This window comes from Fonsecaea monophora, assembly GCF_001642475.1.
Source record: "Fonsecaea monophora strain CBS 269.37 chromosome Unknown Scaff179, whole genome shotgun sequence".
NCBI classification, from domain to species: domain Eukaryota; kingdom Fungi; phylum Ascomycota; class Eurotiomycetes; order Chaetothyriales; family Herpotrichiellaceae; genus Fonsecaea; species Fonsecaea monophora.
The window spans coordinates 13,840-39,502 of NW_019174110.1; the positions used below are offsets into that span (position 1 = coordinate 13,840).

At 52.9% G+C, this 25,663-nt stretch overlaps 10 protein-coding genes across 10 annotated transcripts; 7 read left to right on the top strand and 3 right to left on the bottom strand.

The window, feature by feature from the left end:
- Positions 1-169: 169 nt before the first annotated feature.
- On the top strand, positions 170-1,336 carry AYO21_11730 (hypothetical protein; the record flags this gene model as incomplete). The annotated part of the gene is made up of 1 exon (XM_022661614.1): positions 170-1,336. One exon carries the CDS (start codon positions 170-172, stop codon positions 1,334-1,336), a length of 1,167 nt encoding a protein of 388 aa, XP_022506073.1.
- Positions 1,337-1,701: 365 nt separating this feature from the next.
- AYO21_11731 (3-isopropylmalate dehydratase, large subunit) lies at positions 1,702-3,984 on the top strand (the record flags this gene model as incomplete). Its single annotated transcript, XM_022661615.1, has 1 exon — positions 1,702-3,984. One exon carries the CDS (start codon positions 1,702-1,704, stop codon positions 3,982-3,984), a length of 2,283 nt encoding a protein of 760 aa, XP_022506074.1.
- A 539-nt stretch (positions 3,985-4,523) lies between these two features.
- On the top strand, positions 4,524-5,435 carry AYO21_11732 (hypothetical protein; the record flags this gene model as incomplete). The annotated part of the gene is made up of 1 exon (XM_022661616.1): positions 4,524-5,435. The coding sequence occupies one exon, from the start codon at positions 4,524-4,526 to the stop codon at positions 5,433-5,435; it is 912 nt and encodes a 303-aa protein (XP_022506075.1).
- A 1,045-nt stretch (positions 5,436-6,480) lies between these two features.
- AYO21_11733 (hypothetical protein) lies at positions 6,481-8,340 on the top strand (the record flags this gene model as incomplete). The annotated part of the gene is made up of 1 exon (XM_022661617.1): positions 6,481-8,340. One exon carries the CDS (start codon positions 6,481-6,483, stop codon positions 8,338-8,340), a length of 1,860 nt encoding a protein of 619 aa, XP_022506076.1.
- Positions 8,341-8,834: 494 nt separating this feature from the next.
- Positions 8,835-12,530, bottom strand: AYO21_11734 (hypothetical protein; the record flags this gene model as incomplete). Its single annotated transcript, XM_022661618.1, has 3 exons — positions 8,835-10,991; positions 11,045-11,298; positions 11,351-12,530. The coding sequence occupies 3 exons, from the start codon at positions 12,528-12,530 to the stop codon at positions 8,835-8,837; spliced, it is 3,591 nt and encodes a 1,196-aa protein (XP_022506077.1).
- Positions 12,531-13,762: 1,232 nt separating this feature from the next.
- Positions 13,763-14,509, top strand: AYO21_11735 (GTP-binding protein rho2; the record flags this gene model as incomplete). Its single annotated transcript, XM_022661619.1, has 2 exons — positions 13,763-13,800; positions 13,939-14,509. 2 exons carry the CDS (start codon positions 13,763-13,765, stop codon positions 14,507-14,509), a joined length of 609 nt encoding a protein of 202 aa, XP_022506078.1.
- Positions 14,510-15,539: 1,030 nt separating this feature from the next.
- On the bottom strand, positions 15,540-18,189 carry AYO21_11736 (hypothetical protein; the record flags this gene model as incomplete). The annotated part of the gene is made up of 3 exons (XM_022661620.1): positions 15,540-15,985; positions 16,199-16,472; positions 16,975-18,189. The coding sequence occupies 3 exons, from the start codon at positions 18,187-18,189 to the stop codon at positions 15,540-15,542; spliced, it is 1,935 nt and encodes a 644-aa protein (XP_022506079.1).
- A 633-nt stretch (positions 18,190-18,822) lies between these two features.
- On the bottom strand, positions 18,823-20,010 carry AYO21_11737 (hypothetical protein; the record flags this gene model as incomplete). Its single annotated transcript, XM_022661621.1, has 1 exon — positions 18,823-20,010. One exon carries the CDS (start codon positions 20,008-20,010, stop codon positions 18,823-18,825), a length of 1,188 nt encoding a protein of 395 aa, XP_022506080.1.
- A 973-nt stretch (positions 20,011-20,983) lies between these two features.
- On the top strand, positions 20,984-22,534 carry AYO21_11738 (hypothetical protein; the record flags this gene model as incomplete). Its single annotated transcript, XM_022661622.1, has 1 exon — positions 20,984-22,534. One exon carries the CDS (start codon positions 20,984-20,986, stop codon positions 22,532-22,534), a length of 1,551 nt encoding a protein of 516 aa, XP_022506081.1.
- A 1,168-nt stretch (positions 22,535-23,702) lies between these two features.
- On the top strand, positions 23,703-25,391 carry AYO21_11739 (hypothetical protein; the record flags this gene model as incomplete). Its single annotated transcript, XM_022661623.1, has 1 exon — positions 23,703-25,391. One exon carries the CDS (start codon positions 23,703-23,705, stop codon positions 25,389-25,391), a length of 1,689 nt encoding a protein of 562 aa, XP_022506082.1.
- Positions 25,392-25,663: the final 272 nt, after the last annotated feature.

The following is a 25,663-nucleotide window of genomic DNA, read 5'->3' on the forward strand; positions in this document are numbered from 1 at the left end:
AATTCAATCCTCGCGTGGGGGATTGTCGAGCGATATCGTCGCTGCACGTCGGGGTCAGTCGCCGTGTCATTGCCCTTTTAAAAAGAACATAGCCCGGTCCGGAATTTGACAAGGCATCGTGACACTTTGACAACTTACCGTCTTCCGTCTGTTGAACTTGAGACTCAAAATGCCTTCATTCAAGATTTTGGTCCTTCCGGGAGACCACATCGGCGCTGAGGTGATCCGCGAGGCTGTCAAAGTGCTTCGTGCGGTAGAAGCCCATCCATCAGTGGTCAAGCAAAACATCAAATTTGACCTTGACTTTGATTTGTTGGGTGGCCAGTCTATCGATGTCCATGGCATCCCTCTGACACCCCAGGTCATTGAAAAGGCAAAGAACTCGGTGGCCGTGCTCTTTGGCGCGGTCGGCGGTCCCAAATGGGGCATGACGGGCGCCTTGCGGCCAGAGACTTCGGTGCTGGACTTGAGAAAGGCACTGAATTGCTGGGCCAATATCCGACCATGCAAAATCCCTTCTCCCGGGGTTGCCAAATGCTCGCCTTTGAAAGAGGATCTTGTCAAGGGAACCGACTTCATTGTTCTGCGAGAAAACCTCGGAGGCGTGTACTTTGGCGAAAAGAAGGAAGAGGTCGACTATGCCCATGATGTCTGGGGTTACCACCGATGGGAGATTGAGCGCATCTCACGAATGGCTGCCTATCTGTCCCGCAAACACGGAGGCTCCAAGGGACCCAGCAAGATCACTTCTGTCGACAAGGCCAACGTGCTGGCCGTTTGCCGGCTGTGGCGTGAAGCCGTGACAACGGTACACGACCGGGAGTTCTCAGACATCCCACTCCATCATCAATTGTCCGACTCATTGGCCCTGATAATGGTCAAGAACCCGCGGTCTCTGAACGGCATTGTCATGTGCGACAACATCTTTGGGGATCTGTTCTCGGATGAAGCAGCCGCTGTGGCTGGATCACTGGGTTTTAGTCCATCTGCTTGTCTGTCTGGCATTCCAGGTGAACCACTCTCTACCGGCATGTATGAGCCTAGCCACGGCTCTGCACCAGACTTGCCGCCCAACAAAGCCAACCCCATTGCGACCATCCAAAGCGCCGCCATGATGTTGCGCTACAGCTGTGACTTGGACTTGTTGGCAAATGCCATTGACGAGGCTGTCAGTATCGCACTGGATGACAAAGCCTCTGGCGGTCTCGAGGTCAGGACCGGCGACATCGGAGGCAGTGCCTCGACAACGGAGATGGGGGATGCTGTGGTGACTGCCCTCGTGCAGATTCTGGATAAGGCGGATACAAATGCCATCTCTGAGAGCGCTAGGCTGTAAGGTATCCCGATAGATCAGTAGATAGTGGACCATGAGTTCGAATCTGATGCTCTCCTTGAACCCCCACGGATTCTGAAAACGCCGCACAGTATCTCTTCCCGGAAAACCACGTGGAGCTTTGGGGGTAATGCACCGTCTGGTTAAATGCAAGTCGATCGGAGCTTGATCGTCACCGACATCTGAAAAACCCCATGATCGGCAGCCCGAGTTCCTCTGTGAGCACCCCCCCACGGTACCGGCCATTCCCCGGACACGTGAACCATATGATAGATAGCTCTTGTCGCCAGTATGTTTGGATTGAGAACTGGCCCTGAAAAGCACACGACCAACTTCAAACAAGTCAAGTCGAGCCAAGCAACCCCAATATGCCTCTCACGCTGTACGACAAAATCTACCAAGAGCATTTGGTAAATCCCGACGACAAGGCAGCACCGCTGTTGTACGTGGATTCACATCTGATATTCGAAGTGCCGACGGCCCAAGCATTTGATGGACTCAAAAAGAACAAGCGTCCAGTACGGAGGACGGACTTGACATTGGCCACAGTCGATCACAATGTCCCGACCGACGACCGCTCCCAGTATCGGGACGCGGCGTCTTTCGTCCAAGAACCACAGGCCAGAACTCAGATCACGTTGCTCGAGCAGAACGTCAAAGAAAACAACATCAGGTACTTTGGCATGCCCGATCGCCGCCAAGGTATTGTCCATGTCGTCGGTCCGGAGCAAGGGCTGACTCTGCCGGGATCTACACTGTTCTGTGGAGATTCACACACTCCGACCCACGGAGCAGTTGGTGCTCTGGCTGTCAGTGGAGGAACGTCAGACATTGAACATGTACTGGCAACTCAGACTGTGCTTCAGAAGAAGTACAAAAACTTCCGCGTTCGTGTCGAGGGCGAACTCGGTCTCGGCGTCTACTCCAAAGACATCATCTTACATTTGCTCGGCAAAATTGGCACAGCGGGAGCCACGGGGTGTGTCATCGAATTCTGTGGATCGACAATTCGAAATCTGTCCATGGAGGCGAGAATGGTGCTGTGTAATATGAGCATCGAAGGGGGGGCACGGAGCGGCCTCGTGGCACCTGATGAAGTGACATTTGAATATCTAAAAGGGCGACCTCTTGTCCCTTCCGGGGCTGACTGGGACAAGGCACTTGCATACTGGAAGACGCTGTATAGCGATGAAGATGCGCACTGGGACTATTCTGTCGACATCAATGCTGCGGACATAGTTCCTTCGATCACCTGGGGAACCTCGCCGGACGATGTCATCCCGGTCAATGGCAGGATCCCGGACCCAGCAGAGTATGAGGAAAAGGAACCATTCAAAGCAGCTGCAATCCGTCGGTCGCTCAAGTACATGGACTTGAAGGCGAATATGCTCGCGACGGACATCAAGATCGACCGTGTATTTATTGGGTCTTGTACGAACTCGAGAATCGAAGACTTGAGAGCTGCCGCAAGAGTGGCAAAGGGCAGGAAGGTTGCAGACTCGGTTTATGCCATGGTCGTTCCAGGTTCGGGGTTGGTAAAGCAACAAGCAGAAAATGAGGGTTTGGACGTTATTCTCAAAGCCGCCGGGTTCGACTGGCGAGAGGCTGGCTGTTCTATGTGTCTGGCCATGAACCCTGATGTCCTCGCCCCTGGGGAGCGGTGTGCCTCGACGACCAACAGGAATTTCGAAGGAAGACAGGGACCTGGGGGCCGGACTCATCTCCTTTCCCCAGCTATGGCAGCGGCTGCTGCTATCAAAGGCCACTTTACCGACGTCAGGGACTTCTTGACCTCACAGAACGGATCCCTTGGGGTGACACAATTGACGCTCGAGGGCGAAAAGGTCCGGAGCTACGGCCCAATTGAAGCGGCCACAAGCACTCAGCCTTCTGTATCTGACGGCGGAGATGATGCTATTCCGAAACGGCCATCAGAGCAAGCCCTGCACAGTGTGGAAGGGATTCCCAAGTTTGATCTAGTTCGGTCTGTCCCGGCTCCATTCGACATGCAAAACATCAACACCGACCTCGTGATACCCGGAGAGTATCTCAAAACCACAAAGCGGACTGGCTTAGGGCCGCATCTGTTCCAGGAGCTTCGGTATAACAGCACAACCCATGAGGAGGTTCCCGAATTCGTTCTGAACCGAGATCCTTATCGCAAATCCAAGATTCTAATATGCACCGGGGAGAACTTTGGGTGTGGTTCTTCGAGGGAGCATGCTGTCTGGGCGCTGGTCGACTTCGGCTTCCGCTGTGTTATCGCTCCTTCTTTCGCGTCTATATTCTTCAACAACTCTGGCAAAAATGGACTGCTCGCGATCCCTCTTGACGATGCACAAGCTCTGCAAAAAATCCATGCTGAAGGTCTCGCCGGACGCGAAGTTGAAGTCGATCTGCCTAACCAGGAGATCCGCGATGCCAATGGCAAGTTGATCGCAACATTCAACATGGATCCATACACCAAGCACTGCCTGGTCAACGGCCTGGATGATATCAGTAATACCCTCTTGAGCGAGGAAAAGATCTATGAATTTGAAGTCAAGCAAAAGTCGAAGTTTCCATGGCTGTTTGGCCGCATTCGGAAACTCCAGTCACCGAGGCGTCTTGGTCTTTATCTCCCAACAGCGCAGGATATCTTCGACTGGTAGGCGGCGGTGTAGGGCATGGGAGGTACTTCGAATCGCCCACCACATAGAACCTGTTGATACCAGTCAGCCATAGTTTAGCAAATTGCTTTCGTTAAGCCAAGAAGGCTGTCAAACCCCAATCTCGGATAGCCTCCCATCGAGTCGTCTTCGAAACTTGAGCTCGGTCCTTCGGGGTTGAGCCCCCGAAGTCGTAGTGAATTTGATATGCGACATGCTCGAGACGGGTGGTCATGCCGACATCGTCCCAAGGAAAGCCTGGAAATGCACATAGCGGAGAGCGGAGTCTGCTCCCCACGCGAACCAAACCCCCACGAGAATGAAGACTCCGACCTTTGGAGCTGGAGCTGGAGCTACGCCGAAAGCGGCGGCGTCGGGCTTTTGCCGTGTGTCGTGGGGAATCATTGTTGGGCAGGGGCCGTAATCCGAGAAACAGAAATGCAATGACCGAACAGCAAAATGCCTTTTTTGCAGGTAGATAATAAGTTGAGAATACGAGAGCAAAGTCCAGATCAAAGTTCACCATCGAGAGGAATCTCAGCATGACGATCTCTTATCCAACAGTATCACCGCTTCGCTGCGGCTATCTCTCGCCTCCAGCATGGAAGTTCGTGGCGGATGCGAAAGAGGGAGAGAAACTGACCATGCCGTCAATGGCCTTCTTTATCCAGCACCCGGCATCAAAGTCGAAAATTGTCTTTGACCTGAGCATCCGGAAAGATTTGACCAAATACCATCCCGGGCTACAAAAGCACCTCGAGACGCGGCACCCCTTGAGCAGCCAAGACGATGTGAAGTCGGCGTTGGCACTGGGAAATGTGGAAGCCTCACAGATCAACTATGTGATCATGAGCCACGTGCACTGGGACCACGTAGGCACTCCGTCCGACTTCACCTCTGCAACTTTCATTGCCGGCCACAATACGGGCAAGCTCCTCAGAAATGAAATGGGACCAGACCTGGCAAACCCTTTCTTTGAGCCCGACTTGTTGCCAGCGGATCGCACGATCGAGTTACCGGCGGTACCAAGCTCCAAAGCCAGTGAGGTGTTTGACGAGGCTCACGGGTGGTATTGGCAGCCCGTGTCTCTGATCCAAAATGCCATAGATATGTTCAACGATGGCACTGTGTATATCGTGGATAGCCCAGGCCATTTGCCGGGACATTTGAATGTCTTGGTCCGAGTGGCCGTCAACAAATGGGTTTATCTGGCTGCTGATGCTTGCCACCACATGCGGATTTTCAACGGCGAGACGGACTTCGGGGCCTGGACCGATGAGAAGGGACGGACGACCACGATTCATAAAGACCTCGAGGCAGCATACAAGACGCTAAACATGATGCGCGTGCTGAAAAGAGACGGGCTGAATGGCGTCCCAGTAGAGATTGTTCTCGCCCACGATGGGGAGTGGCAGGAGAAACACTCGGACCGTTTCTTTCCCAACCATCTGTGAAGAGGTAGTGATAACTTGCATTGCATAGCATTTGATATCAATCAGTGCACACGGGGCGTAGCTGGAGGCATGAACGGGCTCAATATGCAATGTGAACTAGCCAATAGGGCACTGATGTGACGAGGTGGTAGCGGTTCCGGCTCCTGTCTGCCTCTAGGGAGGACTGCTGTATGGCAGCGACATGTTCTGTGGTCTTCCCCATGTATCGGTACCAAGGTGGAGGGCCCTCCTCGCCGCGCCAATGCAATATTCCAGGGCGTAATACACGTGGGATCGGTAATCGTTATCCCGAAGCGATATCTCTCCACGCATGCAAGTACACAACTGACGACGAGACAGACCGCCTGACGAGCCTTGACATGGTCTGCCCACCTCTCGGCCCGATGAGAATCGTTCCATGGGCTTGGGTCTCAACGCATCTCTCGCTGGACATAGTCTCTTCAAGTGCCACATTTGGAATCCCAGCGGGAAGTTGCTGAATCACAAAGCATGGGGGTCGTCATGGCCCCAGTGGCGGGGGTTAGACTGACCCCCACAATAGAGGATCGATAGCATTCTGGAAATGACATTGGGGACGTTTGGGGATGGCTGTTCCCTGGCGAGCTCGTTTTCCCCCAGTAGGATCTCCCTCCTTACATGGTGGCAGAATGGCTGGCGATCCACCGCGGCAATTCTCCTTTTTCGAAATAGCTGAGGAGCATGTCACCGTCGTGGCCTTGTCATGGGGTTCTTTGATGGTATTGCCACGTCAACAATTGCAGTGTTGCAATGTTGCAGTCTTGTAGTCAGGTTGGAGTATGTCGAGTCTGTCCTTCAAGCTTTCTCCAAGACTAAAACGAAGGGCAGAGAATCGCGGGGATTTTAGAGTTTCCGGCTCTGTCGGATTGCGGCGTTTCTATTCGTTCAAACTGATCAAACTCCCAAAGTCTCGGCATCAATTCCGCTCCGCTGGCGGGTCGCGAACTTTTTCTCCCGCGGACGCGTGGGAGTGCGAAATTGAAACTGTCCAAGCCCGGACTCTGGCATAGGAAAAGGTTGTGACAGTATGAATGCAGTGCAGGGCACATTGATGCCCTTTCTCTACCCTTGCCTCTTGCAGGCCTCCTCTCTAAACTGCCTACGCGCTCAAGCACGGCGGATTCGATTCCACAACCGTCTCCGCCTGCGATACCTACATCAAACATGTCGACTCAATAAACCTCCCACTCTCGACACGAATGCGTCTCTCCACGATCCTGCTCTCGAGGCTTCCACGCCGCCCACTCATGCTGCTCTGTCACACTTGAATCCTGCTCCCGATGACTACTCCCGATCGATCTTCATTGACAAATGCCAAATAACGGTCCACGCAGGCTCCGGTGGGAGCGGGTGCGTTTCATTCCTCCGCGATGCTCATATAGCCGATGGCCCACCAAATGGCGGTGATGGCGGGTCTGGCGGAAACATCTTCATACAAGCTGTCCCTGGACAAACATCTCTCCACAAACTTGCCAGACGAGGCATCATAAAAGCGGGACGCGGGATAGGAGGCCAAGGAAAGTCCCAGGGAGGACGCAGGGGGGAGGACATCTGTGTCCAAGTCCCCGTGGGGACGGTCGTGCGAGAAATTTGGCGGAGCGACCCCAGTGTGGAGGAAGAAATTCGTATCAAAGAACTCCGCGCGATTAGCGACGAAGAGGACCCCCTTAAGGTCCCAGACAACGGGCTGAGAAATAAGTTCATCATCTATGCCGGCGCCACGACCGCCAACGACCGCAACCAGATCTCGTCGAATTTGCCCTCCCTCAATTCCCACTTGCTGAAACCGAGAAGATCACATCTTGCCATTCTCCAACCTCGCGCACCGATCCACCTCGACCTAGACAAGCCAATGGACAAACCAATTCTCCTTGCCGCCGGAGCCGTGGGTGGACTGGGAAACCCACACTTTGCGACGAAATCCGACCCGAAGCCGAAGTTCGCGACCAAGGGTGAATTGGGCGTGCGGATCAAACTCGAATTGGAACTGAAGCTGTTGGCGGATGTGGGACTGGTAGGTCTGCCCAACGCGGGCAAAAGCACATTCACACGGGCGATATCAAATTCGAGGACGAGGATCGGCGACTGGGCGTTCACCACTCTCTCACCCACCATCGGAACGGTCATCCTGGACAACAACGAAGGGCGACCGTTGGTGCGCTCCGGCGTGCCAGCTACAGACTCGAGCAGCCCCTCTACATCCGGAAGTATCGTGCCTCGTCAGTCTTTCACCGTTGCAGACATTCCCGGGCTTATTGAAGATGCCCATCTGGACAAAGGTCTCGGCCTCTCCTTCCTCCGACATATTGAAAGGGCCAGGATCTTGGCATTCGTGGTCGATCTATCTGCCGGAGACGCCGTCACGCAGTTGAAGGCCTTGTGGAAGGAAGTTGGGGAGTATGAAAATCTCAGGGATCGGGAAGTGAGTGAGCAGACGCAGGCGAGGCTGATCAATTGGTCGCCCTTCGAGGCTCAAGCAGCGCCGCCCGCGGAGGACGAGCTGTTCAACGAGGATGGAGAGAAAATCTCGATTTTTCCGTCTGGAGGGCCCTCTCGATCATCCTCAACACTCGACCCGTTGACGTATCCTCCGATCAGCGCGAAACCCTGGTTCGTCATCGCCACAAAGGCAGACATCCCCCAGTCAACGATTCAGGCGACCGCGTCGGAAGAAGCCGAGGCCACATCCACACAGGCAAACTTTCTGTCTTTGGCAGCTTATATAAAACAAGTGGCGCATGGGGAAATCGAACACCCAAGCGGGAAGCAAAACGGCTGGCGGAATCGTGTCGCAGCGATACCTGTTAGTGCAATCAGGGGTGAAGGAATCGACAAGGTGATTAGATATACAGCGGGCGTTCTGGACAGTCTTGTCGTTGGTTGCTAGACTTCGAGATGCCGTAAAAGGGGCCGATAGAGGGAGGCAGTCTGAGGAAATTCAAAGCACCATGGGTCGTGAGGCCTAAGGACATAGTGTACAACATTTTGATTTAAAACATACAACTCATAAGGTAGTAAATCAATAGTAGAACCGTAGACGTGTTGAAGATGCAGTGGTATTCAGCTATTCAGCCATATAGGCACTAAGGCTGCTCTCTGTGAATATTCTCACACGAAGCTGACAGCAAGCCCACCGTGATACTGATGCTATTACGATGAGGTCTTTAGGACACATACCGTCCCTCCCTCCACAAGAAGCGCAAGAGCACGTACACCTTCCCTTCTCTCACGAAACCCGAATGAACAATGAAATCAACAGTAGCACACGCCAGCTTATTGATTGGCCGACATACTCCTTCGATATTGCTGAGCGTTGGCGTGCAGAAGATTCTCTCTGCGCAATAACTCTCTGCCCAATCTTGTTCTTGGAGGAGTCAACCACTAGAAACTCCTACCTGGAGGTCCGAAGCTATTTGGTTGGCCGACAATGCCACCCAGGGGACTGGTATGGTGGATATGTTGGCTGTGACCCAACAAAGGACTGCCTATCTCGCCAACGCTGCCTCTGGGTGGATGGCTTGGGGCATCCTCGACAAATTTGATCACTTGTCCTCTGGCTTTGTCGATGATTACCTCGAATGATCCGCCGCCATTCTGTGAGTTGCCCTCGGTGTCGCAAATTCCAAGCATCTCCTCCATGGAGACTGGTGGTTCGCCTGGTGCTTTGAGACTCTCCAGCTGTCGGAGCACATTCTGCACTGGATGATACCCGTCGGCACTTGCAACCGGGATTTGTGACAATTGACGGCAAGCTTGAACAAGCATAAGTCTCACTGCGATCGGCCGTGGGAGATGAGACCTTGACATGGTTTGAGGCCCAGAGCCAATGGCTCCAAAGGGGGGTTGTCCCCAACCCGGGCTAGGACGTTGCGATCCGTGTGGACCCCAACTACCAGGAGGGCCCATGCCAGGGTTGAAGCCGCCCCAACCAGGATTCCCCATTCCGAATGGTTCCTGCTTGTGCTCCGGGAAGCTACTCGCGAATGGTATCCTTGCGGAACCAGGCGGACCGAGAGGCGGAAGGTTCATGCGTGAATCCGAATTCCCCAAGAAGGGCGCATCTGAATCGTCCAACAACGCCTTGCTACCGAGTTGTGTGGCCAGATGATCAATTTCCCTGTCCGGAGTCTTGTTGTGTGGTTTCTGTTTGTCCGGAGTGGTACTGGATGGTCGTGCGATGGGTCCTAGCCCAGGTCTGCCTATCGGAGCCTGCTCGCTGGATGGCTGTCTGGAATGTACTTGAGGCTTGGGCACTGGTTGTTGATTGACCATAGGAGGTGCCTGATTAGGAGGTTGTGGGACAAAGGGCATTTGTTGACCTGGTTGGAATGGCCTCGGAAACCCCGGAGGATACTGCATGCCGTTCTGGGAAAACCGCTGCTGATTAGCCATCGGAGGCCCTTGGTACATGTGCATCGGGGGCATCATGGTCGGCATCATCCCTGGAGCACCCATCGGTGGTGGTCCACTTACTCCCAATCCAGGCAATCCATTCATGTTGAATGGATATTGACCCCGGCCGTGGTTGTTCAATGGCGATCTCGGGGCGGAGGGTTGCGGGTGGTGGAGTGGTGGAGGCTGGCCTTGTGCTTTCGCTGGCTGTCCAAGGGCTGGCGTTTGAGGCATGGCGACGGTTGCTGGAGAAGCAGAGCTCTGAGATATCTCAGTGCTAGCTTTCTGTGACCGCGGAGATGAGCCATGAGAATGCTGGCCAGGTTGTGAAGGTTGTCGATTCCGTACAGGCGTCGGGACTTTCGGAGGGATAACCGGTGTTGCAACAGACACTTGAGGGGACTGTATGCTTGGACCGCGCGATGGAGGCTGCAAGCCAGGAGGAAGCGCCACAGGTTGCTGTTTTGTCGGGTGTTGATGGGCTGCACGTTCTCTGGCTTCCTTTTCCGCCCTCAAAGTCGCCTCTTTTTCCTTCCGAGCCTGCTCCTCCCTCACCCTTCTCTCCCGGTCTTCCTTCGCCTTTCGCTCCTTGGCCTCCTTCTCCTTGGCTTCTCGCTCCTCGCGCTCTTTCTTTTTCGTCTCTTCGCGCTTCTGCCGTTCTCGCTCCTTGGCTTCCCGTGCCTTGCGCTCCTGTTCGGCTTGGCGCTCGCGTGCTTCCTGTTGCTTGCGATGTTTCTCAGCTTCCTTGCGGAGTCTTTCCTCCTCGGCGGCTTTCTTCTCGGCCTCCCGCTTCTTGCGTTGCTCTTCCCGGCGATGTCGTTGTTCCTCTAGCCGCTTTTCTTCTAGTTCTCGCGCAGCTGCTTCCTGAGCAGCTTTTTCCGCCTCCTTCTTTGCTTTCTCCTCATCTTTCGCTTGTTTCTGGAGTCGCTTCTTTTCCTTCCGCTTAGCGGCTTCTCGGGCCTTCTTTGCTTCACGCTGCGAGTCAAGTCGGCTCTCTTCGTCTAATTCCTCGAGTAATTTTCTCTGCCGTTCGGCGGCAACCTTCTCTCGATAGGCTGTCAAGACACGCTGTTCAAACATTCGAGCGGCAAAGATTTGGAACATGCGTCGACCTTCTTCCATGCGCTGTTCTTCGGTCATGGAATCCTAAGGCAAAGGTGTCAGAAGTTTTGCAGACAACAATGAAAGCCTCCACTGACCATATCGTCCCCCTCAAAATCATCCTCTTCTTGCGAGTCATAGTCCTCGTCATCTTCCTCATCGTCATAGTCATCGTCATCGTCTATGGGAGGATGATTGTGACCTTGATGAATGTCTCGATGAGCTAATGACGAGGAATGGTAGCGAATATCTTCCTCACGTTGCATGCGTCTCTCTGCCAATTGCTCCATCATGTCTATGAAGTGTTTTCCATCATTCTTCAGCAAGTCGTCCGCAACGGTGAGTATACCATCTGTACAAGCTGTTAGTCCATCAAACAATTCAGAAGAACATGGCAGCCAGACCCTTCACAGTAAGACTGTTGCCGAATTGGAAAAAGTCGGGCGGACCAGGCGGCAAGCCATGATCATCGAGTTCTCCTTCATCGTCGCTATAGCCGTCGTCGTCTTCATCGTCGTACTCGTCATCGTCCTCGAGATCCTCCTCGTCGTCTTCGATCTCATTGATCCGACTTCGCGAAGGGTACGACCCGGCCATGGGATGTGCTGTTCGTTTAAACGGAGGACGAGGAGGGGCCATCATCTGAGGAACATTGGAGAGATCCGAGTTGTGGTTGGCAAACTGTTCGAGTTCCTCGTAGTAAGCGTCGTATAGCACCTCCAATTCTTCCTCAATAGCCGTGCGTTTTCGTCCGCATACGGAGCAGCTGCATGAGTGCTTCTGCTGTTCCTTCATTTTTCGCAGGACCGCTTCCTTCTCAACCTTGACCAACGATCGTCGCTCGTCCTCCCCCAGTTCCAGCCAAAACTGCTTGATGTTTTCCCGCTCGGCCTGAGTTGAAGTATTCCAGATGTGATCACTTGAGAGTTTCTGAGATGCCCTCATCGCAGCATTTGATAAAGGTGGAATATTAGAGCGAGATAGCATGGTTGAAGTCCTCGACAGGGCATCGTTAGCGGTTTTGGATTTCTTCCGTTTACTGGTATTTAGCCACGAGCTGTCTGGCATCGCATCTGCTCCTTCTCCGTAGTTAGGGTCTTCGTCGCCGCTATAGAAAGCTTCTTCCGGACTACCAATATCTGGATAGGCAGGATCTGCGGGATCGGGATAGTCAGGTTCCTCAGTGAAATAACCCTTCACAGGGCCCCGGCCCTGTTTTACAGGCGGTAGTTGTCCATTTGGTTTGCTCTCTGGCGCAGGAACATGACCATTAGGCATTGGTATGTGCGTATTCTCCGCGGCCCGTTTTGCAGCCTCTTTTTCCCGTCTCTTTTGCTTTTTGCGATTTACAGCCGTGGTTTGAGCAGGCTCTCCAGCTGATTCGGTGGTGTCACCGGTCTTCAGATCTGCGTCTGACTTTGCATGTGAGGGCTGGCGGTTCAAAGAAGAGGTCGACGACATCGCCGGCCCGGAACTTTGCAGGGGTTGAGGTTGTGCAGGCGCATCCTTTGCTGAAGTGGTCGCGGGCAACGGCTGTGGTTTGGCTGCGTTCACCTGGGTGCTGGCTTTCTTCTTGGAAGGCATAGCGCCAAGCCGTCACTGAAGGACTGCGAGGTTCGATATCGATGTTGATCTTGCTAGGTTCACATCAAAGGCACGGCGGTTTCGGTTGCTGGTGGGGTATCACAAATTGGTAAGTGACGACCACAGGAGATGCAGCAGGGATGGCAAACGGACAAGGAGGGTGAAGGAAGGGAGACGCCGAAGAGCCAAAGGTGTTGAAAAGGAGAAAGCGAGGGTTATGGCGGGACAATGGCGGCTCCAGGGTGTCTGAACGTGAAAGAAGTTGAGTTGTTCGATGTCTAAAGTCCCAAAGCCCAGTCCCAGTTGGGTTCAACTTCAGTTTCGTGGGGCGGCGACGTCCAGTTGAGGCTGCAGTTGCGCTTCGCGGTGCAGTGCCTCCCCCAGGGAAGCTGCGGTGCGGCAAAGGGGCCTTGAAGGCACGTCTGGGTGGCTCGCTGTCCGCCGAGGAGCCGCCAAACAGGGTTCAATAATTGCCCTGTCACCCATTGTGGTACGCCAATTATAGGCCTTCTGCTTCCCAGCCATTGCAACTCCAGTCCTCCGTCTATACTCGTACCACAGCCGACGTCGAGAAAACGCATCTCTGGCGCATTTCAAGCCTTGACTAACCGACAGCTGCGATTTTATCATCATCCCCTTCTTCGTCCGACGGCAAGGATTGCCCCTTATCGCGAGATCCAAAGCCCTGGTCACCAAGAGATCTATTTGTGGCTGCGCCTCAACCACTGCCTCGTCTCAAGGTCACTACCGTGCCGCTCGGGGTGGATTTGGTTCTCCGTTGGACCCCACGAACTGCCAGCGGACTAGTCTCAGTCATTCAGAAACAAGATAGCCTGTTCCCCAGCTACGGTACAACATCGTTGCAAACGACTGAAACTGCGGCTGGTGGTGCCGGTTGCTGGTGGAGGTGAACGTACCCCGATTGTGGATTTGTTTCGCTGGCTTCGCTGTATGCGACCTCAGTTGCGTCCAGTTGCGTCCAGTTACACCAGGCCGCTCCTCCACTCCCCTTTGACTTCATTTCAGCTCGTCCTCACTCTTATCCGCTGCACAACGCCGACTTAAGATCCTCGAAGCCCTCGATCCGCTTCTTCTTTTCTCTCATCCGCAAAAGCAACTCACCGTCTTCTTCGAGAGCTTCTAGGGCCTGTGAAGCTGTCCTCTCGCCCACCATTTCTGTAGTTCCGTGATCTGTCAGCCCGTGGGACACAGCCCGGACAGCTTCTACCAACATGGCGCAGGACCAGGCACAACAGAATGTGATGAGAAGGTATGTCGGTCCCGTCCACTTCGACTACCACGTGGTGTGAATAGCGATGCCAATGCATCGCTATTCCCCATAAAAGGCTGCCAGAGTCGCGCGCTTGGCAAGAAATCCAAAGCAATAACTGATGTGTCTATTCTATAGGAAGCTCGTTATAATAGGCGACGGTGCCTGCGGCAAGACATCACTGCTATCAGTCTTTACACTCGGCTATTTCCCCACCACCTACGTTCCCACCGTCTTCGAGAACTATGTCACAGATTGTCGAGTGGATGGGAGATCAGTACAATTGGCCTTGTGGGACACAGCAGGGCAAGAAGACTACGAAAGATTGAGGCCGCTTGCATACGCAAAATCACATGTCATCCTAATCGGCTTCAGCGTCGACAGCCCCGACAGCTTGGAGAATGTGCGACATAAATGGATTGAGGAAGCCCGTGAACGGTGTCCCGATGTGCCTGTCATTCTGGTGGGCCTGAAGAAGGATCTGAGAGAAGACCCGATGGCCATTGAAGAGATGCGGAAGCGGAGTCAAAAGTTTGTTACGTCGCGAGAAGGCGCTGAGATGGCTCAGGCTTGTGGCGCTCGCAAATACCTCGAATGTTCAAGCTTGACGGGCGAAGGTGTGGATGATGTTTTCGAGGCTGCCACAAGAGCTGCTCTTCTGAGGTTTGATGGTAAGCAAGGTGGCGGCGGATGTTGCGTCATTCTGTGATGCACGACACAAGATTGGACTTGGATGAATATGGGCTGGGTTGGAAAAACACAATGGGCGGCTGTTTCCCCTTGGATCAACACAAGTTGGAGGACGCCACCACCGAGGGACTTAATACCGACACTCAAAAATGATGAAAAGGCGGACGTTGTACCTTTCCCTCTTGGACAAATGAAGTCTTGAACCGGGGCACGAAGTCTGGGGACGGATTGAACCATACCAGGCATGAGCTTGAATCTGTGCGACACGAGACGAACGAATTTTTTCATACTCGATTTAGCGAACTGACATCAACGATGGACCTTTCTACTGTATGCCTTCGTCATTTTTTTCAATCCGGGTTTGATGGTCAAGGAAGGTTTGGTCACTGGCGTGACAGATACAAAAAGTTCCCCAAAGCCTTTTCCTCGGTGTATATTATACCTGTGTATATATACATTGTCGATTCCTTGTCTCGCTCACTTCTCCTTGTTTGAGGATTACCGTCATGTAGGCACATGCAATGACCTACGCATGCTCGTCCGGGATATATTTGTTGCTCTCGGGCATTGGGAGGGACTTTGTGGATTAGACCATGACCAGAACTTTGTGTTTCGCCGACAGACCGTTCCGGCCCTCACACCCCGATTCTGGCCTTGACCCTGGCATCAAGCTGAAAGAGAATCAGAACATTCGCCTGGACGAGACTCTTGCCCTTTTCCTTCCTCCCCACCCTCTTCCGCTCTGCTCTGCTAATGGAATCTAGAGCACCAAGTAACCCTTTTCATTTCCTCGCGCCCAACCGTCAATATATCCCTTGTGGTGTCCGATCGAACGTGGTGATTGTAGAACTTCCGAGTCCACCATCCACCACAGACAGGCGTGGTCTGTCGGCATGAATGTCTTGTATTATACATAGTTCCCTTGCTTCGCTGGCGGCTTGAACCAAAATCTCTCCGGCCGGGGTCACTCGATTTCTGTCACCATAAAGCCGGGGTTCCTCTTTGCGTCTTTCTTAAGATTCGATTCGTGTGATCCTTGAGGACAGAAATTAATGTCTTTTCCACGCGTAATCCCAGATCTTGGCCTTGCTGCCACTTCCTTCGCCGGCGCCTTCTTCCACTCCAGCACCCAATCCGCCCGTGCTGCCCACCCACTCGACCAGCCCACGGGCGTACTCGATGGGGACGCCTCCCCTCCCTCTGGCCGCGGGACCCGAGGCGGCGCCCGGCCCACCTATGCCCCAAACACCGGTCTTCATCTGGGCTTTGCGGAACAGGCGCCCTCCGTCGCCGGCGCCGATGCGGAGTTCTTCATTCGCGTCCCGCATCGCGTTGTACTGGCGCTCCAGCTCGAGTTCGCGCGACTTTTTGAGGTTGTGCCGATAGAGATTCCATGCACGAGCAATCGTCCAGTGTCGGAGGTATCTGTTGCGCGAGAAGCGGAGCGGGCGCGGCGTGAGGGTGGTGGGGTGGTGCAGGAAATAGCGTATCAAAGCTGAGGAGAGTTAGTTGTTAGCACCATTGGGGAGAGGTGAGAGGTGGCAAAGAATTGTCTGTGGGTTAAAACCCTCGTACAATATATTGGCTAAGGCTGGCGCGAGATGGGAGAGACGATTATAGAGTAGAGGATCTGACGGAAAAGCCTAGGGAAAGGATGCACAGAGGAGCCAGCAGAAACGACGCGCGACCAAAGAAATAAGAGACTCACTTATTCGTCTGTCAGGTCTGCCACCACCTTTCTTTTTCGCATACTGAGCAGCACTTGTTGAGAAAGACAACCTTGAGCTCGTCGCCCCTTGAGGTGTAGCTTTGCTGTTCAAAGAAAACGATGTCGGAATCACTCTGCGCAGCGACGGGCGAGCCGTGATCTGGAAAGCATGTGCCAGCGCGGCACGGATCGAAGAGGCGTGCATCTGTAGTCGCACCAGGTCTAGCCAGAAGACTGAGTCGTGGGGTGGGAAGACCGATTTCGCAAGAATCCCCTAGATTGAGAATTGAAGTCGTTCTAAATCTTGAGCTTGACTTCAATTGAACCGACAGGGTCTGGAGCAAACTTTCACGGACAAGGCTGAATGCTTGGCATGTTTGTAGTATCCAGCCTTGCATGGGCCATGATGCCGGCTAAAGTGTAAGGTATGTACTCATACAAAGGATTCAATTCAGCACAGAACCAAGATCGGATGCAAATGTGAGTCCCAATCCCCAAGGGTTCATATTAGCCTCAGATAAGTCTCTAAGGGAGTAGTCCATAATGTCTGTCTATGACTGAATAGAGGCATTCCAATTCTGCCAACTTCACCAGGCTTTCTCATTCCGATCCATCAGGTCATAGTCAATAACGATTCGTGAGAACCCTTATACTAAATATTGTTTCGTTCGCCGATCAAAATTCATAATGCGCCTCTGTCGATGTCCCTGGGCCAGCTTCCATCTGCAGTACAGCAATAAAGCGTCTTTGAGCACCACGAAAAGGCATCCACCCACGACACTTCTTCCCCACTTCGTCGACAGCAGCCCGGGTCGGCCGTTCGTGTAGTTGTTGTAAGTCAGCCATGATGATGGCAAGACACAGCTGATGAGATTGCCCATTCCTGCAGCAACTGCAGGGAAGACTAACGCCCCAAGGATAGTCTGTCCAATACTGCCACTACCATCCACAAGATCGTGGCGGCCCAATATTCGACGAACGTGTTGGTTTTCTGGTTGACCTTGCACATTGGCTCCATTCACGGCAGCGGCACCCTGTTCGTCGCCAAGGCCTTCATCATCATCTTCGCCGTTCAAGTTGACATCAATTTGAAGAACAACTTCGCCCTCCTCGACTATTTCTTCCACATCGTCCTCATTATTGTCGCCACCGTTTTCCCCTGGCACGTCCCCTCGTTCATTGTGTCTGGGTTGTACTTCTGCTAACCACTTGCGGTTGAGGTCACAGAATGCCTTGTGGTAGCACCAGTTGTAGATTGATCTCATGGCAGGTAAGCAAGCAAATACAGTGCTTGGTAGGGGTGGCCATATCGTCATGTCAATATCAAACTTGTCCGTGATCTGTGTGGAAAGAAGGATCAAGCTGCTTCCCGGGAGCGCAAAGTCGGCATAGTCGGTACGGGCGAGAATCAGATTGACGGGGATCAGACTGTACATCCAAGCAAACTCGCTCCGTTGTATCGCGTACCTAAAGACTCGATCCGCGTCGTGATGACCAAACACCAAATAGACGGACTGAAATCCATGAAACCATGCCCCAGCCCATAGTGTACCGACAAAAGAAAGACCCAGACCCGGTAGAACCAATTTTCCCAGTGTCCGATCAAGTGCGCGGTAGCTGTCTACCACGTAACTTCTCGGTCTTAATATTCTGATTTCAGATTTGCATTGAGGACACAGAATGTGTCCAGAGTTCTTGTTCTTATTTTTAGGGTTCTCCAGGTCGGCTACCCAGTCCAACAGGCATGCCTCGTGGGCAGTCAGACTGCAGGAGCACGGCGAACGCCAGATTGGGGGGTTGTTTGGGTCATCCTCGCTTTTGTCACTCATACATATCCAACATTTCGGTCCGAAGGTTGAGGCTCGTGAGGGCGCCGGCGGTCGTGAAGTCTTGTCTTCTGGCGACGGCGATGGTGCGGCATTGTTGTCGGTTGGCGCTGAGTCTGCGGAGGTGTGATCAAGCACGACGGTTTCAGCGCCTTCTGAATCCATAGCGAAGGCCGATGCCTGGGGGAAGAGGAAGAGGAGTTGCGGGCCACTTCAGTTGTCCAAGTCAAGGCAGGCTGAGGCCACGCACGCCTTGAAGAAGTCGGCAGAATTTAGTTATTCATGTGTCGTGGCGAGTGTGTCAAAGCATCCCGGTAGTACACAGAGCAAAGGCGATTCCTTGGTTCACGTTAGGAAACAGATCGTGTGTCTCGGTCATTGTGGTTCGACTGGGCGAACAGGCACGGCAGGCTCGCTCCCTCGCTCGGCGCATGGTGCTCCGCAGATACGTAATTGTCGCTGTTATTGTGACAATCTACATCTAACTGTTTTAGGCTAGCGCTATGCAAGTTCTCTCGGCAAGCCTTCAGACAGATTCTGGCGCTTTACGAGGCACTTGATATGAGGTGCCTTGTAGCTTCACCTCCATACGATGCAATCATCCTTTAGCACCTTGAACGACATCATGTCCTCGCCTTTGTAGCGCAAGCAGTCTCAGCGCTCATCCCAGCGAGCTGGGAGTGTCACATATGTATCGAGCTCTGGACGTCGCACAACTGCGAATAGGTACCCCTTGCTTGAGATGCCCTGAAGATACCATTAGCAGAAAAGTTACACTCATCGACAGAGATGTTCGGTTCAGCAATTGCTGTGCTCCCTCGTCAATCGATAGTCGAGCATCATCCCTTCGAACCAGATCGACCCTTGAGATAGTGTAATGTCCTCGTATAGAAACCCATTTAGAACTGGTCTGATATCATCCCAAGTGAAGATCTGTATCGACCAAGCAAGCTCAGCTAGTTTCTGGTTGAACCGCTGTTGGTTTGTTGGAGCCTGGTCGAAGGGGGTGCCACGCTCAACTAGAGAGCCAACGTACAATGCCCACATCCTCGCATTCAGAAACTCGTTCCCCAAGCCCCGTGCTGCAAACGCCTCGCAGTGTTCTAGAGCATGCCATAAAGCACTCAAGAGCTGACAGTCTTCATAAATTGGCACGCCCATGATTTGTGGACTGTAATGCGTCCACTTCAGGAGCTGGCACGCTGCCAGCGCGAGGGCTTGGTGACCATACAGATAGCTTTCGACCTCGTCATTCAGTCCCTCGCCTTTGAGCCTTTCCTCGTTGTCCAGAAAGTAGTTGATCATACGACTGTAGAATAGAAACGAGACAGCCATCACAGACGTGGTCACCAGTGGTAGAGGTGGAAGGCTCTCACTGGCGGTATTCTGAAGCTTTTCGTATTTGAGCATCTGCCGACGCTTTTTGAACCAGTATGTCACAACCTCGTCTTGTATCGCGCCATCCAGTGCTTCTTCGGGAAATACAGGCATATATGGAGCAGCGGCGTCCCAAAGTGGCTTCAACACGTCAGGCAACCAATCGCCCTCGTCGAATATCGGACGGGTTAGAAACGTAGAAGTGAACTGTAGATCGTTGTGTAGTTGATACAGCAACATTTTATAATCAAGTCGTTGTTCTCTCCATCGCTGTCTCAAGACATGCAAAAGCATTTTGCCGTGCACAAGGGCTCCGGAGGAATTGCCGTTGATGATCTCGGCATTGAACAGCATGTTCATGTGCAAACAGCCAACGGTGTCGTGCACGTCCTCACTGCGCGAGACCTTATCTCTGAGTGCTCGAATACTCTGATGCAGGTATTGCAGGGCTATCGGCCGCATGCCAGGATTCGCTCGGGTAGCTATTGAGCCATAGCGAGCCAAAGTACCGAGCGCAGTCCCTTTGTCTTCGAGCGTGGCCACATTGTCTCGCCAATCTCGCATAGCAAGCTCGTTGAGGATTTTGTCACCAATCCTAAAGTGGTACATTAGCGGAAGTATGTAGTCTCGGTAGAGGCTCAGTAGATTGTTTTCTTGGGGTCCAATGGCAACGGAGTAGACATGGAATGGGTCCGAATTCCCTCTACCCACTAGTGAGAGAGGCGAGAGGGGCCTAGCAAGGGCATAAGGTGTTACAGACGACGGTTGTAGCAACGAGGCCGGCTGGTGAACCTCGTCCGTCCTGGAATGGACTCTCCTCTGATTCCGGCCTGATGAGGACTGAGTTGTCTTTACAGCTTCGCGACGCTTCCGAGCTCGGTAATTGGTTTGGACGTGCGAATATATCTGACGCCTGAGCGGCAGCGCGAGTGTATTTTCTGCGTCATGGTGGACCCAAAGCAGTTGGTTGTTTGAAGGTATAGTCGTAGGAGATGGCCTGCTCCCAGTGCTCTCCATACCAACCCTGAGCAAGACCAACAACCATCAAAGTGAGACAGTGGGCTTTTTCACAACTCATAGCTTGAGAGTGCGGGATGGTCCTTCTTAATGGCCTGGGTATTTGGCGATCAGCACTGTATGAGAGGCCTCACCATACTGAAGTCCAGGAGGCATTGTTCTCCACAGCGCCAGCAAAAAGCGGGATTGGCCTTGGGTCATGCATGCTTACAAATAGGCCAAATTCATCGCGTATAAAAAGCCTTATATCATTGGGCTACGAGCTACTCGATGCAGTATTGACCCTCGCCGGTGTGCCCCTGGCCGGGGCGTTGGGTTTGTGATGTTGACGGATCTTACACAAGCGTTGGCAAGTTGATGCAGAAAAGAAGTCAGAAACGATAAGATTCGGCGCTGACGTTTTTCCGTTCCGAGCGCGTCATTTGTGATGCGTTGCGATGCAACTTCACTTTTTGTGCCAAACTTCAGACTGGTTTCCCCCCCTCCAAACCCTAGAGTCTTGAAGCTGCTGTCAGAGCTGTCCGGCCGGTTAACCAAATCCACTTTACAAGAGTCAAATCACGCCATGACAGCTCTAGTGCCAAAGGTTGACAGCCTCGACCATGTGTATGCAGGAGCATCTGAAGGCCACACGGTGCCGGTTGAGCTCGAGCAACGCTTCAAGAATTTGATCCAGAGTTTCCAAAGTGATTATGGTCACAAGCCAGATTTTGTATCCAGAAGCCCGGGACGAGTCAACATAATCGGCGAACATGTCGACTACTCGCTCTACAATGTCTTGCCAACTGCTCTCACTGTGGATGTGCTGATAGCCGTTCGCATTATTTCCCGCGAGAATGGAGGCGCAGCTGAAATCAAGATCGCGAATGTAAATCCTGCAAAGTATCCATCCAGGACGCTGATCATACCAGACTCTGGCGCAGTCGAAATCGACCGCGAGAATCATTCATGGAGCAATTACTTCTTGGCTGGGTTGAAAGGGTCTCTCGAATACCTCCGAAAGCAATTTGGCGCCTCTTTCAAGGCCAATGGCATGGAAATCCTGATTGATGGAAATGTCCCAGCGGGCGGTGGGTTGTCTAGCAGTGCAGCCTTTGTCTGTGCTTCTGCGCTGGGTGTCATGGCCGCAAATCACCACGACATCTCGAAACAGGCTCTGCTGGACCTTTGCATAGTGTCGGAACGTGCGGTCGGTGTCTTCTCGGGAGGCATGGACCAAGCCGCATCTATCTTTTCTGAAAGAGGCTATCTCCTCTACTGCCGCTTCTTCCCAGAATTCTCCGCAGAGCACGTGCCCGTCCCAACATCAGATCCAGAAGTCACTTTTCTGATCGCACAGTCTTTCGTTACCTCTGATAAGGCGGTGACTGCCCCGATTCATTACAACCTCAGGGTCGTTGAGTGTACTCTGGCCACTGTGGTGTTAGCAAAGCTCCACGATATTGCTCTGAATCCAGATCAGAGCTCGCTGGGATTCTGCCTGCGAAACTTTCAAGAGGAGATTATGAAGAAGGAAGGTCGCACGGATGAGCCGCTAGCCGCTCAGGTCGAGTCCATGGTCGAGATCATCAAGTCAAACCTCAAAGACGAGGGCTACACCAGACAAGATATTGCCGAGATTCTGGGCATCTCCGTGGAAGAACTTGAAAAGCAGTACATGTCAAAGTTTCCGATTCGAGCAGATGTTTTCAAGCTGAAGCAGCGCGCCTTACATGTCCTGGAAGAAGCCGGACGTGTTCTCAAGTTCCGAGAGGCTTTGACGACCTCGGGGAAATTGACTGAAGAGAAGTTGCTCTATCTTGGCGACCTCATGAACAGGACACAAGCTTCGTGTCGAGATGTATACGAATGCTCTTGTCCGGAGATTGATCAGATCTGCTCCATCGCCCACAACGCCGGGGCCTATGGAACTCGACTCACAGGCGCAGGCTGGGGTGGCTGCACGGTGCATCTGGTACCACAGCATAAGGTGGCTGCCGTGACCGAGGCCCTCAAGCGAGAGTACTATTTCAAAAAGTTCCCAGACATCAGCAAAGACAAGCTCGAAGAAGCCATTGTCGTGTCGAAACCCAGCCAAGGGTCATCGCTGATTGTCGGTGCGGCGCTTGATGTATAATTGGGAGCAGGTACTTCGTGGCTAAGAATGATGCTGGATGGTTGTATGGGGGACAAAGGATTCCATGCTCCGGCATCTACTGGAGACCTCTGATCCTCGCTCACGTTGCGACACGATATAGATGCCAGTCAGGGTTGATCATCTGGGCCTCGGTGGTGGTGGTCAACCTGCGCACGATCCTCTGCCTATTTACACATCTGAACAGCCATGATTTCTTCGAACAACAAAGACATAATCCAGTACAATAACCTCGGATTTATGTACTTGAGGCATCCACCATTCGATGAATGATTACTCAACTCAAACCGCGGTGCCCGGCTCAATTCCCACTGGCCGCAACAAACGCCATGCCTCGCTTAATTACAGCCGTTGTAACCACCGTGTCCACTAGCTTTGCTTTACTATGACGCCGGGTGGGAACCAGTGTCCTGATATCGATCCTCAGACCACGGTAACTAGGCTGTTGTAAGCTTAGCAGCTACCTTCAATGCCCTATATTGGCCAGAGAAGTGGGCGACAATCTTCTAAGCTCCCGTTATTCCACCAAAAGTTTCTTCACTATGGCCTCTTTCTCGGCCTCTTGTCGCATGCACCTACAAGCATCTGGCCATGTGTTCTGTATATCCTGGGCTGACTATTCGTAACTACCGCAAGGCTCACTACCCAGTGGAATGATGCACCCGATCATCGTCCGGCTACTCCCCATTCCCAAGGTGGAAAGGGCATGGCGTGGCAACTTGGACCTGAAGTCTAATACCAGAAGTGGCTTTCCCCTTTCGATCGCCACTAGGACATGGGTCAGATCATAAGCTGACAGGTCCCACAGATGCGACCCAGAACACAGCCAGGGAAGGAATATAGCCATGATTGCCGGAAGTAGGCTCTGGCTCTTCAGACGAGTCTCGTCCAATCCTGACGCCAATTTCATTTGCCTGGTTATGGCGTTGTGTCAGCTTCCTTAACCGGAACAAGGGTCGATGGCTCCGCGACATCGTGGTATAATTCCGACTACATCTCTTGCACTTGTCTCGCGGCGACCAATTCATTCATCAGCTGGTTTCTTCGTTGCATCTCGTCCCTTTCATCTCGTCCCTTTCATCTCGTCTTTGTGTCTGTATCGGAACTCATACTGATCCCAGGGCTTTTGTACCTTCCCAACTAATCCGAGATGCCGGCCAGAATCTACCGCTCATCCTATCCGTCGGTCAAGGTGATTGACAGCGACCTGTTGACCTACCTCTTCTCAAATCCGAATAAGACGCCAGAAGATAAACCAATATTCATCGATGCCGTCTCCGGGGCTTGTCGCACTTATGGAGAGATCAAGCGCAGAACTCGGTCACTTGCCCACGGTCTGCGAGAATTAGGTGTCAAGCCCAAGGATATTGTTGCTCTGTTCAGCCCCAATAGTATCGACTACGCTATTACTTGCTATGGAATTATAGGATGTGGCGCCACTGTGTCGCCCGTCAGCGCAGCATATACACCCCTGGAATTGATAGCGCAACTCGAGACCAGCGGCGCCAGGTTCCTGATTGTCCATTCCTCGCTGCTCCCAACGGCCGAGCAGGCGGTGAAATCCATCCCCAGCATTCAGATTATTCAAGCAGATGGGCTTCGCGACAAGAAGGGCAAATCGACCGCCGAAAGTCTCGCCTCAGACTGTCCACCCAGTCCGCTCGTCAGCATCAAGCCGAGTGAGGCGGAGGAACGGGTTTGCTTCATGTGCTTCTCTTCGGGAACCACGGGTCGAGCAAAGGGCGTCATGACAACACACAGAAATCTGGTGTCCAATATTCAGCAGTGGATTGTCCAGTTGCACAGTGAAACCACGGGAAAACAAATAACCGTGGCATTTTTACCACTCAGCCACATCTACGGTCTTACCTCTTTTGTGGCCATGAACACATTTGTGGGCAACACTGCTGTCATCCTGAGCCGTTTCGACCTCGAAGTCTTCTTGTCAAACTGCCAGAAATATCGGCCTGAAATGGTTAACGTGGTGCCGCCAGTCATGTTGTTGATGGCCAAACACCCCTTGATGGAGAAGTACGATCTCAGCAGCTTGAAAAGAATCTACTGTGCCGCAGCTCCGTTGAGTATAGAGCTCAGGGAGGCTGTTGAAGCACGGTTCAAGGAGTTGTATGGGACAACGGTACTTGGACTGCAGGCCTGGGGAATGACCGAGACGAGTCCACTAGGCGCTGCAGTCACTGCCGAGCGACCGGATAAGAGAAATACGGTCGGGGCTATCACGCCTAACATGGAGTATAGGGTGGTTGACCCAGAGACGATGCAGGATACAGGGTATGAGCCAGATGGTTCTGCAGTACCGGGGGAACTGTGGTGTCGCGGACCAAATGTGACCAAGGGTTATTATCGGAATGAAGAGGCGACGAAAAATGGATTTGCGACCGACGAAGAAGGCAGGCTATGGTTCCGCACCGGCGACATCGGGACCATTGACAAGGACGGATTCTTGACCATTGTCGATAGGATCAAGGAGATGTTCAAGTACAAGGGGTTGCAAGTCATCCCTTCGGAGCTTGAGGGCAAACTCCTGGAACACCCTGATGTTGAGGATGCCTGTGTTGTCCCGCAGTGGATCGAAGAACAAGCGACTGACGTTCCGGTCGGCTTCGTTGTTCTAAGCCAGAAAGCAAAGGCCAGGGGCGAGAAGGCCGCTGTTGCGGACATTGAAAAATGGCTGAATGCCAGAATCGCCAACCATAAGAAACTGAGAGGAGGCATCCGTGTTGTCGACGCCATTCCCAAGTCACCCTCGGGGAAGATCCTGCGGCGCGAATTGACGCAGATGCTCAAAAAGTCGAAGCCAAGGACGGGATCGAAGTTGTGATTGTAGTGAGCCTCTTGTTGGATTAAATAGGGTTAGACTTGTGCAGTGGAAGGCCACAAGGGTTAGATTGTACAGCATCGAAGCAACCATGATTCATTCTCAGCCTCGCCAATGGCCGCAAGGCTGCAAGATCAAAATATATGCATGTGACTGGCAGGAATGCCAAGGACGTGTAATGACCGTCACGCTAGTCCTCGGCCGAAGGCCTTCGGACTAGCGCCGGTAGGGCCCTGTAAATTACTCGAAGGTATATAGTCAGACGGTCCCCAGGA